Raw genomic sequence first — 13,074 nt, forward strand, 5'->3', positions numbered from 1 at the left:
TGCTTGATTCGAACCTTGAACCTCTGCAACGAGTGGCGAACGTGCGACTGCCAGGTCATGTATCCATCTCCATCAGAAGCTGTTTCTGTATGAGTTTATAATTTCATAAATGTCTTCAAACACCATCAAAATGATGTTTGATTTGTCATGAAGAGGCAATATGTATTTTTTAAGGTTACTGCCACGTGAACGTGGAGTTCACACCACTGACCAACAACGGGGATGAGTGCTGCCCTTTTGCCCATTATATTATATTCTTCTATATTGCAACATGTTCAGGCACTAAATACCAATGCCAAGGAGGTCTGCTAGCCACGAGGGGTCTTCAGGAGAGATTTTTTTTCAACTTTTGCAATTGCGCATTAAAGGAGCACAGACCACAGTGCTTCACAACATCGTCCACAGTTTCGGTTGGAGGAGCAGGACACTTTATACCTTACTCGCTTAACATAGCTCAAAAACCACAGTGATCACAATCCAGTGGTGGAACATTTTCACCGCACTGAGATGGGATGTGGTAACCTCTTTCGGGTAACGACCATCGACAACTTCCCAACTGATTGGTGCAGCCTCCCCAGTTGGCCGCTGATCACGTCGACCGGGCAGGGACGACGTTGACGTTGACCGGGATGAAGCGCTCACAGCCATGACTCTGGAGCTCTGTTGACCGCGCCATCCCATGTGCGTGATAATGCCTAAAAATATGCAAGACTTAAGAGTGGGGTGAGACTCACCGATGCATTCCCTCCACAGAAACGACCTTCAGAAATGCAGAAGGGAGGCGCATATCATGAAAGCGTTGCAGTCCAAGGACAATGAAAATAACTACATTATTAGATTTATCGGGCATCTTATGTTCAGAAAGCATCCCGGCTTCGTTATGGAGCTCATGACGTAAGTAAAAAAATCACATCTGTGCGCCAACATCGTGTTTATCTGAAGCAATTTTTTAAAACGTGCAGGTAACATTTGATGAAATTCAGATTTAAAAAAATGTTGTTTGACCAGGTGAGAACTCAAGAGACCAGGATGAGTCTCATTTGCAACAGTGACCTGGGGCATTAGATTGCCAGTAGGGGGGCGATGATTCCTAAGTTGTACAACGGCAATAAATTAATTTTTCGGGTAATTTTCGAATTTTTAACATCGGCTGTGAGACAGACGCGGTGTGTGGTATTATTACAGCTGCATTAATCAGGGAGGCTGCTGGATTCGAACCATGAACCTCGACGAAAGGCGGGGATCATGCTGCCATTAGGCCATGTCACCACCCATCGGCTTGTACCAGCCCTTTCATGTTAAGGCTTTATTGGTAGTTTTTAAAATATGAAAGGGACACGGGTGTCTCCTTAACGTGGCACGTAACTGTTTATGATGCAACGATGCTCTCCCACCTTACTTAATACATATGAGCTGAGTGGTTACCACCATTTTACATTGTACAGCACATTAAAACATAGCACTTCATAATAATTACAAATACAGTAAACAATGTTTCTCGTTATCTGTAAATAACATTGTTACCTACCGCAACGTCCTGTCTCATCCATTACCTTTATCATGAAACCAGATGCAACAGCAAATTATCATAACGAGCCCTATGAGCCAGGCGATTTTGGTGCCCGCCTGTAATCCAGCACTGCTGAGGCGAGGGTTTGGTGGGTCACACACATTTTGCGAAACTCCCTACCGTGGGCGTCGAGGTGCCCATACCCTGGCTTGTCGGTAGAGAGCAGTACAACAAAAGTGTAGACTACCTGTTACATCTGTACGGGATACAGTATTGCCCCCTCGCAAGTGTGGGTTTTTGTCTGGGTGCTCCGCTTTCTTCCAACATGTAAACGCTCATTTTTTTTTTTTTTAGAAAATACCTTTATATGTACAAGACCGCAGAGCTTAGGCATCTTTTGGCGCCTGCTCATGACTTTGGTTGACTTGCTGTTTGTGGTTCCTCGTACGTCTGAGTAATGTTCTCTTTATATTGCAGTGAAGTGATTACTGTGCATGTTATAAGTTGATGTTATTATATTTCTCAAACCCAATATGCAGGTCATGTTTCATCATCATTCACCTGGGAGAAATTTGAATTTGGTTTTACATGATAAAACTCCTAATCTATTGTAAAGCATGATTCCTCCAGTTCATGAAGCGATCCTAAGCATTGACCAAGATAGTCGAAGGTGGACTAACCATTGACGATATCTTGTCTTGCAGCATCGACCTCTTTGATCAATTCCATGGCAACTCCACGATCTTTGCACCGTCAACAATCAGGCTCTATGCAAGATCCATGTTGAGGGCCCTTGCAAAACTTAAGAAGGAGGCCATCATTTATGGCGACCTGAAGATGGTAAGTAAATACAATAGCATACTGCCGTCATTCATGGATATGTTTTGCCTTGAGGCAACTGTGGCAAAATCAGACCTATACTCTTTGGTTCTATTCGGTAAAGTCACGTGACTTTACCGAATAGAACCAAAGAGTATGGATCCTTGCAGTCACGAAAGCTTCAAATCTAAAATAAGACCTCTCTCGTAACTCAAAAAATTGAAAACCAAACACCCTGCACCTCATACCGAATTGCACAACAATAATGCTATTGTTTCGATAAATGTATAAAAAGTAATCGACACTTGTTTCAATCCAGGACATTGTCTAATCTCTTCTTGCTCTAGAGTACACTCTGCAGTTTATTTGAAGAGATTCTAATTTACATTGGCCACAATCACAACACTCAAAAGCGATAATTACAATTGGCAATGTTAGACAAGTTTCTGACACGAGGAAAAGGAGAGAAGCACCTGTAACTTATCCTAACGAGGGGGACAGGTCGGCTAAATAGACAGTGATTCAAGTGGTACAGTTTGTAGAACACGAGCAGATAATCCGCGCTGTGTTCCGTCCTCCTGAGAAGTGAGCGACTCCACGTCACAAGACCACAGCTCAATCTCTCAGCATGGAGTCTTCCCAAATCTCAATTATGGTAGCAGCCACTTATCATGTCGAATAACATTTAACATTATATTCTTTAACATTTAACAAGAAGCATCTGCCCCAAAACATCTTTAATATTTAAAAAGAAGCATCTGCCCCAAAACATCTTTAATGCCTCCTAAACTTCCCACAGTCCCTGATAACACTGCATAAACGAAACAATGTGTACTTATATAGTTATTAATAATAAATACATATTTAATATGGAATTATATTGACATGCAAATTAGGCAAATCAAATTTTACTGACAATAAATATATAAAAACAACTATTAATCAGGAATATAACCTCTGCAGTAACGCCGATTCTGTTCACCAAATTAAGTCAATATTAAATGGCTGCTACAACGTGGCCATTTTGTGCATTCGCAATGAACCGCACAATGCAAAACAATAACACCAATTCTAGATTTGAAGCTTTCGTGACTGCAAGGATCCATACTCTTTGGTTCTATTCGGTAAAATCACATAAAAGTATAAAACAACAAAAAAAAATTCACGACGTTTCGGCCACAACACAAGTGGCCTTCATCAGGTGAAGGGACCAGCGCTGTCCTCGAGCCAGTCTGGTCCCTTCACCTGATGAAGGCCACTTGTGTTGTGGCCGAAACGTCGTGATTTTTTTATTTTTATTTTTTTGTTTTATACTTTTACGTGCCTTTACCGAATAGAACCAACGAGTACAATAACACCAAAATGTGATCAACTTTCACAAAAAAGCTACTTCTATTTTCATCACCAAAATGCTCTAATCATCTTTCAACTCCGTTATACCTTCTTTGGTTCTTTCGGTAAAGTCACGTAGAATGAGAATAAAATAATAAATTGATAAAATAAAATAACACAATAAAATTCTCACGACGTTTCGGCCACAACACAAGTGGCCTTCATCAGGTGAAGGGATGAGACTGTCTGGAGGACAGCGCTGGAGCGAACACAGCCAAGCTCAGACCGCGACCTTAAAGCTGTGTGAGAAGAAACAGAGCGCCTTGACAAAGGAATTAGCATAGAATTTAGCATTGCAATAGCTGAGTGATTAGCTTGTGACTGGTCACAGAAATGGCTATGTTAAAGTCAAAGCCTACACATCCACAGAGGTACCTAGTACAAATGAAACAGGAGAATTTAGCATTGAAATAACTGAGGGATTAGCTTGTGACTGGTCATAGAAGGCGCTCTGTTTCTTCTCACACAGCTTAAACGTCGCGGTCTGAGCTTGGCTGTGTTCGCTCCAGCACTGTCCTCCAGACAGTCTCGTCCCTTCACCTGATGAAGGCCGCTTGTGTTGTGGCCGAAACGTCGTGAGAATTTTATTGTGTTATTTTATTTTATCAATGTATTATTTTATTCTCATTCTACGTGACTTTACCGAAAGAACCAAAGAAGATGAATCCTTGCAGTCACGAAAACTTTAAATTCGTTATATCTATTGATTCGAGTTGGATTGATCAAAATAAACAAGTTAATAAAATGACTAACCACGAGGCCGTCGCCATCTTATTATTAGATTTCCCGCGCAAAAACTGAAAATTAACAAAGACAACTGGAAAAAATAATTGAACATCTTCACACCTGCAATAGTGACGAGGCACACCCTCCACCTCACAACACCGCAGCTAAATATCTCTGTTAATAGGGATTGAGCACCAGTGTTATTAATATTCTAGACCCAAGTATTTTAAATATAGAAATCAACTTTGATATCATAATCTTAATTGTGAATATCTTCATTACCACCAATAAATCAGTCAAACGTCAATTAACATTACCGAGTTCCTGTCATTCGATTAACAGTAAAGTAATATGATTGTAAAAGTTACATATTATTGGAGCTAATGTAAACTCTACAGTGCACGTGGGGCTCGGGGTCTTATCCCTAGTCATCATTGCCTTCTTATATAATGACGAAAATGTACCCGTCTCTCCGTAGCAATTAGCAGAGTGCACAATTATACGTGTTGATTAATCAGAGGTGAGTTCACGCCGGCCATCCATGCCATGAGCACTTTTGAACCTTAACCACTTTTATCCCCTGTTATTTTTCCTAGGAAAACACCATGGTCAAAGACCACGCAACCGGCAACATCAGGATCATTGATTTTGGCGCGAGCATCAAAATGACGAAACCAAGTGAGTAGTTTTGCTTGTGTTTTTTCGTGTGAGGGTGTGTGTGTCTGTGCGTCTTTGTGAATCTTTGTGAATATACGAGTGGGGAGCGCTAGTGCAGCGGTTAGCGCGGTGCAGCGGTTAGCGCTACGCTGCGCTACGCTCCCCGGCCGCCCCGAGTTCGATTCCCACTCACGGCCGACACCAGTGACGATTATCTGAACCGGTCCTGGGACTCCCCGAGGTCGACTCAGCCCCAAATGAGCGCCTCGTGCGGTGTGTAAACATCGCCACTAGGGAGACAAAAGCAGCCGGGCGTGCTGCTGGCCCCCCACCACCTCGTGTGCCGTGCCGGCCTTCATAGGTGCTCGCTAACAGCACTTGCCCCAACAGTCTGTTAAGGCTATACGGGGGATCTTTGTCTTATATGTGTGTTGACACAGAGGGGGCATAGTTGGTACATATGCCAGTCATCTCAGTTCGTCAACCCATGGCACCTAGATATCTTTCGTGATATGTCAGTGAGACTTCGACATTTCACGTGGCCTCAAAGTGCACCTGGCCTGGCACAGGTCCCGTGGTGACGTCACTGCTACCTAGTGGCGAATGGCGCCTGTTATTCTTATGTGTGTGCGTTTGGAAACGTGGCATGGTGAGCAGCTTTACAATGCACTACATTCTCAGTGACTCAGTTATTATTCTCAGCCATAGAGACCCTATCAGGTCATACAGGCATTAATAGGTGTTTGCAAACAACGTTTTTACCAATGTCAAAACGTCTCTTGGAGTGCCGCTCACACTTTTCCAGTTCTGAGCCAGTTTTAGAAAGATCCACATTCATCTGCTGGATAGAATGACCAATTTTACCATCCTACAAAATGTAAATGTTTTAATCTGTGTGCACTCAAAAATCTAAGTGGACAAATAACGTGCATGACCTTCTCGCTCAATCGGTGCTGTCCATGTGTGTGTGGTGCGCAGTTTTCGGATCTTTCGGAACGTGGAAATACATGGCTCCAGAGATGTTCCTGGGCCTCCAACTCACCTGCGCAGTGGACATGTGGTCCCTGGGCTGCGTAATTGCTGAGCTCTCTTCTGGCTACCCTCTCTTACGGACCACTGGAGATTATCTTGCCCAAATGATCACGGTACCTGAAATATGCTAAAATATAATCTCATTATTTATGAATTTGAATTGCAACCAACAGCAGAGCCCATGGCTTAGTTTTAGCTGAGCCGGCTCACAATGCTAATGCCGAGTGATGGTCCATTAGTCGCTAACAACCATAGAGGAGACTGCCGTGGATTGCAATCTGTGGAGCAATTATACTTTTGGCCTCATTCCATGGGAACAAATGTTGCTCTGCTGCCAGTATGTACATAGAGAATAGTCATATCTTTAATGTGATCAGACAATAGTTGGGCACGTATGATGTGATTTGGCCTTGTTGATAATCATCACTCAGAGCGACAGACTATTACCCTTTCCATTCTTCGGGTTCATTGTTCATCCCTGAGGTTCATGAAGTAACTTTAATGGGCAATATTTGTTCATTAAGTACCCAATAATTAAAATATATGGTAATGTTGTAAAAGCATGTGCAGTCCTTGTGAATAAACGTTTCAGTTTTAGAGACATTTACATTTGAGGAAGTCTACTGTATGTATGTTTACGATACACACAGTCCAATGACCTAACCCATGTATATTAATTTCACTGTGACCTGTGCACAGATTTTTGGTCTCCCACCAAGGTCCATGATTGATGCTGCGACCGAAATGTACATTGACACCGGTAAGTGGAGGGGAGGTTGCTACTTCTGTTGTCACAATTATCCAGGCAAGCATTGCCGTAATGTACTTTGTTCGTAATCCTCGGAAACCCGTTTCACTCATTTTCTCTCCAACACAGACAAGACAGGGTGCCACAGGGTGAACGGCAGGAAGGTCGTTCCAAGCACCACCTCTCTTAAGGAAAAGCTTCGGACTACGAACAGAGAGTTAATCGATTTTGTTCAAGGATGCCTTGAGTAAGATATACCTGTACTGTCTACATATGATCTTAATTCATCATTATTTTCGTGTTCACCATCAGCACTCTCGTAAACAGAGTGCACATTACTAGGAGTGATGTTTTACTGACAGGGAGTGGCTTTGTGTCATAACAGGGCAATATTTCATGCCTTGTGCCTTCTTGTATTCGTTTGCATAATGAAGGTAAATAATTGCATGTGCCACACCTCCACCCCATTATTAGAAGAAATGTAGACGGTAAGTGGACCCTGACGATTCACCGTTCATATCTTGGCAGGTGGGATCCCGCTCGCCGGCTCACGCCTGAGGAAGCTTTGAACCACAGGTGGCTTCAGGACGACACCAAGGACAAAAGCCATGCTAGTCACAATGAACCGGATGCTGTGGACGCATCGATTAAAATGGACGAGATCGTGGAGGTGGATCGTGTGAGCCAATGCGAGCAGAGCTGGACGAATGATTCTGGGTCAGATCTCGAGGAAGATTTTGTGTCAGCCAAGAGCCAATCGTGAGTCTCCACGTGCACGTTGCATCTTGAAGAATATTTGTGTTGGTTAGGTTCTTATGAAGTGACTTTGATGTTTCTCCCTGCTCAATGCTTTCTCTCTGCATGCAGCTCTCTTTGAGACGTTGCTCTTTCTCCTCTGCAGTCTGGAACTGTCCTTCCCCAGCCATCTTCATTGTCGACTTCATGCTCTTGTTCAACTCTAGGCTCCAGATCTTCCTCTTCTCCTCTGCCTATAACTCTAGAAAAGAATCAGAATATTTATTTATACTGGAGGAATTTGATGAGCTATGAAGCTCTTTTTCACGGATGTCCAGTATGATGTCCAGCAGTACTGGACATCATTCTAACATTGGTTTTCATTTATAGATTGGCCCCTGCCATGGGAATGTGGAATTCCCACCACTCTGCTTGCTCGTTTGAGTGTGAAAATGCTTTGGCTTTTCTTATCTTCAGAAGGGTTTGGGGTAGTGATAGGTGTAGGGGCAGTGATCTACTTGACATCTGTAAAAAAAAGAGCTTTAAAGGTCATAATATTCCTACAGTCTAAATAAATATTCTGATTCTGAACATATTCTGATAGGGGTAGACCTGGTTGTGGCTGGGGGGCAGGGCCAGGGAGTAGCAGTAGGATAGATAATGGAATTGTATTGCAGTAGGAAAGTTTCAGCACAAATAAAGAAAGGCAGACAGAGGCATAACAGTGGCCCTTGCAACTCTCTTTCAGCTCGAACGCCAGTTTCTACACTGCCCTGGAATACCAACGCAGCCATCAAGCGATAAGTGAAGCTGTCGCCAACACCGGAGCGAAGGCATCGAGGGGGCCTGGGCGGAGATTTGCCCGTGTGCGGCAGCGACTCCGGACATTTCTTAGATTTGTCCGGAAGCATTGCTGCTGCAATGCGGAAGAATAAAGGCCCCATGTTTGGCGCACCCCACCACTCCAGTACAGTGGAGGTAAGGGTTTGGTGGGTCGCTCCCTTTCCGTGGGCACCCGTATCCTGGCTTGCCAGGAGAAGGCAGCACAACAAAAATGTGGACTCCACCTGTTCCGTCTGGATGGGATTGAGTGGTTTTCGCCTCGCATGCGTGGGGTTTTTTTTTTCCGGATCCCCAGTTTCCTTCGACATTTTAAAGCCACTCATTATTTGGCCGATAACACCTTGACGTATAGAGGACCTCAGAGCTTGGACAATTGTGGTTCTGTGGTTTCTCGCGTTGTGAGAGTGAGTGAGCACTGTGCACGTTAAAAGGTAAAAAAGTATTATATCTCGGCTTTCACGATCAATCTTAGATTCATTATTCGTTACTTTGGGTCAGATCGTCGAGGTATCTGACAATTTTCAGCTTTTCCCTCTACTGACAGCCAATCAAACGATGTTGTCACGTGGGCAAAAATTCCAATTTATTTGGATTTCAGGAAACCGGAATGTTGAAAAACAAGCATTAAATAATGTTACGTAAGAGATTACATTCAAAAATAAGTGTTAACAATAACTCAGCTCTTATTTTGAGATCTTTAACAGAAGCTCAGCTCTCGCGTAATGCATGCAAATCTTTCAGCTAAAGTACAATCAACAAGATAAATGTTCAATTTCAGAAAAGACCAAAGATCTGTATTGGAAAAGAAAAGGATTATTTTGTCTAAGAGTTCTGTTTTGGTGTAAGCTATTTATTTCATAATAATCAGAATCTTTCATTAACATAGCTTAATAATACATGATCATCCCGAGGAAATGTATGTGAACATTACGTCACCGCAAAATATCTTTCCCACCAATTTTACATGGAGAAGATAAATCCAAATTTGTATTGCACTGCATCCAGCTGGCTGCTTCTCTCGTTGGTGTTCCACTCCCTTGTCGCACGATGTCATGCAGCATCTTGAGACACGACTGGAGACCTGCTGCTGTGTGTCTTGAGTGCTCTGTCCCTTGATGACCCCAATGCTTCCCCTGGGTTTGTGCCCGGAACAGGTGACGTCACCGGGGGATGTCGACACCTGGAATGGAAGAGGCAGAGACCCCAGACCCCAAGACATCCTGCAACCCCCCACCACCCCACCTGCACACACCCCACACACACACCCCACCCACCCACACACCCCATCCACCCACACACACCTCACACAGACATACCCCACACACACACACACACCCCACCCACCACCCACCCACAACACACACCACACACAGACATACCCCACCCACCCACACACACCCCATTCACCCACACACACACCACCCACACACACCACCCACCTACACACATCACGCACCCACCACCTATGCACACACACACCACCCAACCATCACCCACCAATAACACACCACACACACAAACACCCCCCCCCCCTCCTTTCTCTTGACTTACTGTTAATGAAATAGCTAAGGATGTTTTTAACTCGTATATAATAATAACTGTAAATATATATTAGTTTAGTTTTACCGTGTATTGAATTTAGAGGAAGGCCGTCTCACCGTGAAAGTATTCATGCAGAAGATTTAAATGTGCAATACGTTTTACTTTCATGCAAGTTTGTTTTTAACTCGTATATAATAACTGTAAATATATATTAGTTTAGTTTAATCGTGTATTGAATTTAGAGGAAGGCCGTCTCACCGTGAACGTGTTAATGCAGAAGATTTAAATGTGCAATACGTTTTACTTTCATGCAAGTTTGTATTTAACTCGTATATAATAATAACTGTAAATATATATTAGTTTAGTTTTACCGTGTATTGAATTTAGAGGAAGGCCGTCTCACCGTGAAAGTATTAATGCAGAAGATTTAAATGTGCAATACGTTTTGCTTTCATGCAAGTTTGTTTTTAACTCGTATATAATAACTGTAAATATATTAGTTTAGTTTAATCGTGTATTGGATTTAGAGGAAGGCCGTCTCACCGTGAACGTATTAATGCAGAAGATTTAAATGTGCAATACGTTTTACTTTCATGCAAGTTTGCAAACAAGCCTCGTGTTCAGTATTTTGTAAATACAAATTTTTCATTTGTAGCAATGTTTCTTGGCATTTATGGTTTTGTTGGAACGTTTATTAATATTGTTTTACTTGTTTGCACCACACACACACACACACACCCCACGCATACACACACTATTCACACACCGTGCACACCCCACGCACACACACAAACCATGCTTGCACCCCACGCACACATGCACCCCACACATATACACACACCCCCCACACCCCCCACACACACACCACGCACACATACACCCCACACACACACCCCATGCTCACACCCCACACACACACCCCATGCACAAACTACACACACACCCCACGCACACCTACACCCCACACACACACCATATGCACACACCACACATACAGCCCACACATACACACACACCATGCATTCACCCCATGCACGCACCCCGACTAGCGCTTAGGTCAACTAGAACACACAAACCGAACCTCTCCACCTGGGTTTTCATAATACTGTTTTCCTGAGACAGATAGTGCGAGTGGAAGAATGACGAGTGTGGCCTTGGGTGCATCATCAACACATCGCGCATCTAAAATTATCCCTGATTATGACAATAAAAACAGCTGTAAGTTGAGATGGAGAACACCAACGCAAAGGTGATGAACGGGCAGGCAACCCGGGGCTGTGCGAGGGGACAGCCCCATCCAGCCCTTACCCCCCCCAACTCCCTCCGCACTAAATCCTGAGCGCTGCACTGCCGCACCGGCGTCATCCATGACTCCACCACGCGACGACCAACACCATCCACTCCTTCACCACCACCACCACCACCGAAGCTTAGTTGGTCACTGACACGCTTCGCACCCCACAAAAACGGTTTACACCTTAAATTTTCATGTAAAGCTTTCGTGACTGCAGTGATTCATATTCTTGGTTCTTTCGGTAAAGTCACGTTGAAGGGAAACAATAAAATAATAAAATATGTATAAAACAATAAAATTCTCACGACGTTTCGACTGCAACACAAGCAGTCATCATCAGGTGTGAAAAACAACGGCAAGAACATTTGAAAGAAGTGGCGGTTTGTATTTATTTATTTTTAAACGTTAGCACCACGGATAGCGATTTGACAGTTTGTTTAGATGGACGAGTCCATCTATGTTCGGAAAAGAGGAGGGGGGAGACGAAAAATTAACGTAGGCTGCGAGTGTGGAGTGTGTGTGTAAGTGGAGCGGTGGTGTAGCGGTGAGCGCGCTGCGCTATGAACTCGGCGTCCCGAGTTCGATTCCCACGTACGGCCAACACCAGTGACGATTATATCTGAACCGGGTCCTGGGCCTCCCCTAGGCCGGCTCAGCCTAGGGGAGGGCCGACCTTTATAGGTGCTAACAGCACTCGCCCCAACAGTCTGTTAAGGCTACACAGGGGATCTTTGTTGTTCGAGGTAGTTGAATACATATTGTGCTTTCGATGGCTCGTTGTGCGAGTTGCCATTGTTGGTCATTGTACCTTGTTTGATGTCATTCGCAATCGCACATGTTGCCATGTAGTAACTGTCCATAAATCGCTTGGTTATACAGATCGGGCCACCCTATATCTATAGTAAATTAATTTAATGTTTCGGTTTTGGGTCCCGGCACCGGATGTAATCCTCTGCACGTCCGATTAGCACGGTTGGCTCCGTATGATGCAAAAGAAGTTAAACGTATATACAATTGCGATGAATCGGAGAGTGTTGGAGACCAACCATGAAAACAAGGTTGAACATGGAGTACTAAAACACTGCTTTATGTACGTCCATGAAACCCTACGTGTTTTTGTCCCACCCTGCTCTTGTGTGCATATTATACTGTGGATATGTTTATTAATTATTGCATACTCTATTGCGTACGTATACATTTGTTCGTGTATATTTATTTGTGTTTGTATAGGTATGTGTATGCATGTACTGTACACAGTAAAACCTTGGATTGCGAGCATAATTCGTTCCGGAAACGTGTTTTGAAATCCAAAGCACTCGTATATCAAAGCACTCGTACATCAGTTGTGATCACGTGACGCTTGGCAGTACAAAGCGTATACGTACTACTCGTATTGCAAGACCTCGCTCGTTTATCAAATTAATATTTATTTAAAAAATTTGCTCGTCTTGCAAAACACTCGCAGACCAAGTTACTCGCAATCCAAGGTTTTACTGTATTTATTTAATTACTCGCGTGACGTTTGCGCGCGTGCATTTATTGTGTACTACATTATATTTACTAATTTGTGCGTTGTATGTGTTTTGTGTGTGTGTGTCTTCAGCCCTGATTTGTCCACTGCTGCAACGAAGGCCTTCCCAAGTTGCTGTAATCTTTCGGTAAAGTCACGTAGGTATAAAATAAATTAAATCACGACGTTTCGGGCGCAACGCAAGCGGTCCGTCATCGTGTTGGGACAACCACAGCAAGAAACAAATTGCTGAAGCGGAACTCTCT

General features: G+C 43.6%; 1 protein-coding gene and 1 long non-coding RNA gene across 2 annotated transcripts; both read left to right on the forward strand.

The window, feature by feature from the left end:
* Positions 1-729: 729 nt before the first annotated feature.
* Positions 730-8,568, forward strand: LOC142929281 (dual specificity tyrosine-phosphorylation-regulated kinase 2-like). The gene is made up of 8 exons (XM_076070236.1): positions 730-894; positions 2,215-2,350; positions 5,044-5,125; positions 6,083-6,249; positions 6,836-6,896; positions 7,014-7,131; positions 7,413-7,643; positions 8,368-8,568. Exons 1-8 carry the CDS (start codon positions 737-739, stop codon positions 8,552-8,554), a joined length of 1,140 nt encoding a protein of 379 aa, XP_075926351.1. The 5' UTR covers positions 730-736; the 3' UTR covers positions 8,555-8,568.
* On the forward strand, positions 8,567-10,658 carry LOC142930194 (uncharacterized). Its single transcript, XR_012946256.1, has 2 exons — positions 8,567-8,597; positions 9,617-10,658. It is a non-coding gene; the product is annotated as an uncharacterized LOC142930194 (long non-coding RNA).
* The last annotated feature ends 2,416 nt before the right edge of the window (positions 10,659-13,074 follow it).

This window comes from Petromyzon marinus, chromosome 1 (assembly GCF_048934315.1).
Source record: "Petromyzon marinus isolate PM22_M1 ecotype Great Lakes invasive population chromosome 1, UKy_Petmar_22M1.pri1.0, whole genome shotgun sequence".
Lineage (NCBI taxonomy): Eukaryota > Metazoa > Chordata > Hyperoartia > Petromyzontiformes > Petromyzontidae > Petromyzon > Petromyzon marinus.

Coding starts and splice junctions, on each gene's coding strand:
- LOC142929281 (XM_076070236.1), top strand. CDS start 737: ATGCATTCCCTCCACAGAAACGACCTTCAGAAATGCAGAAGGGAGGCG. Junction 895..2,214: donor TTCGTTATGGAGCTCATGAC/GTAAGTAAAAAA, acceptor CTTGTCTTGCAG/CATCGACCTCTTTGATCAAT. Junction 7,132..7,412: donor TTTGTTCAAGGATGCCTTGA/GTAAGATATACC, acceptor ATATCTTGGCAG/GTGGGATCCCGCTCGCCGGC.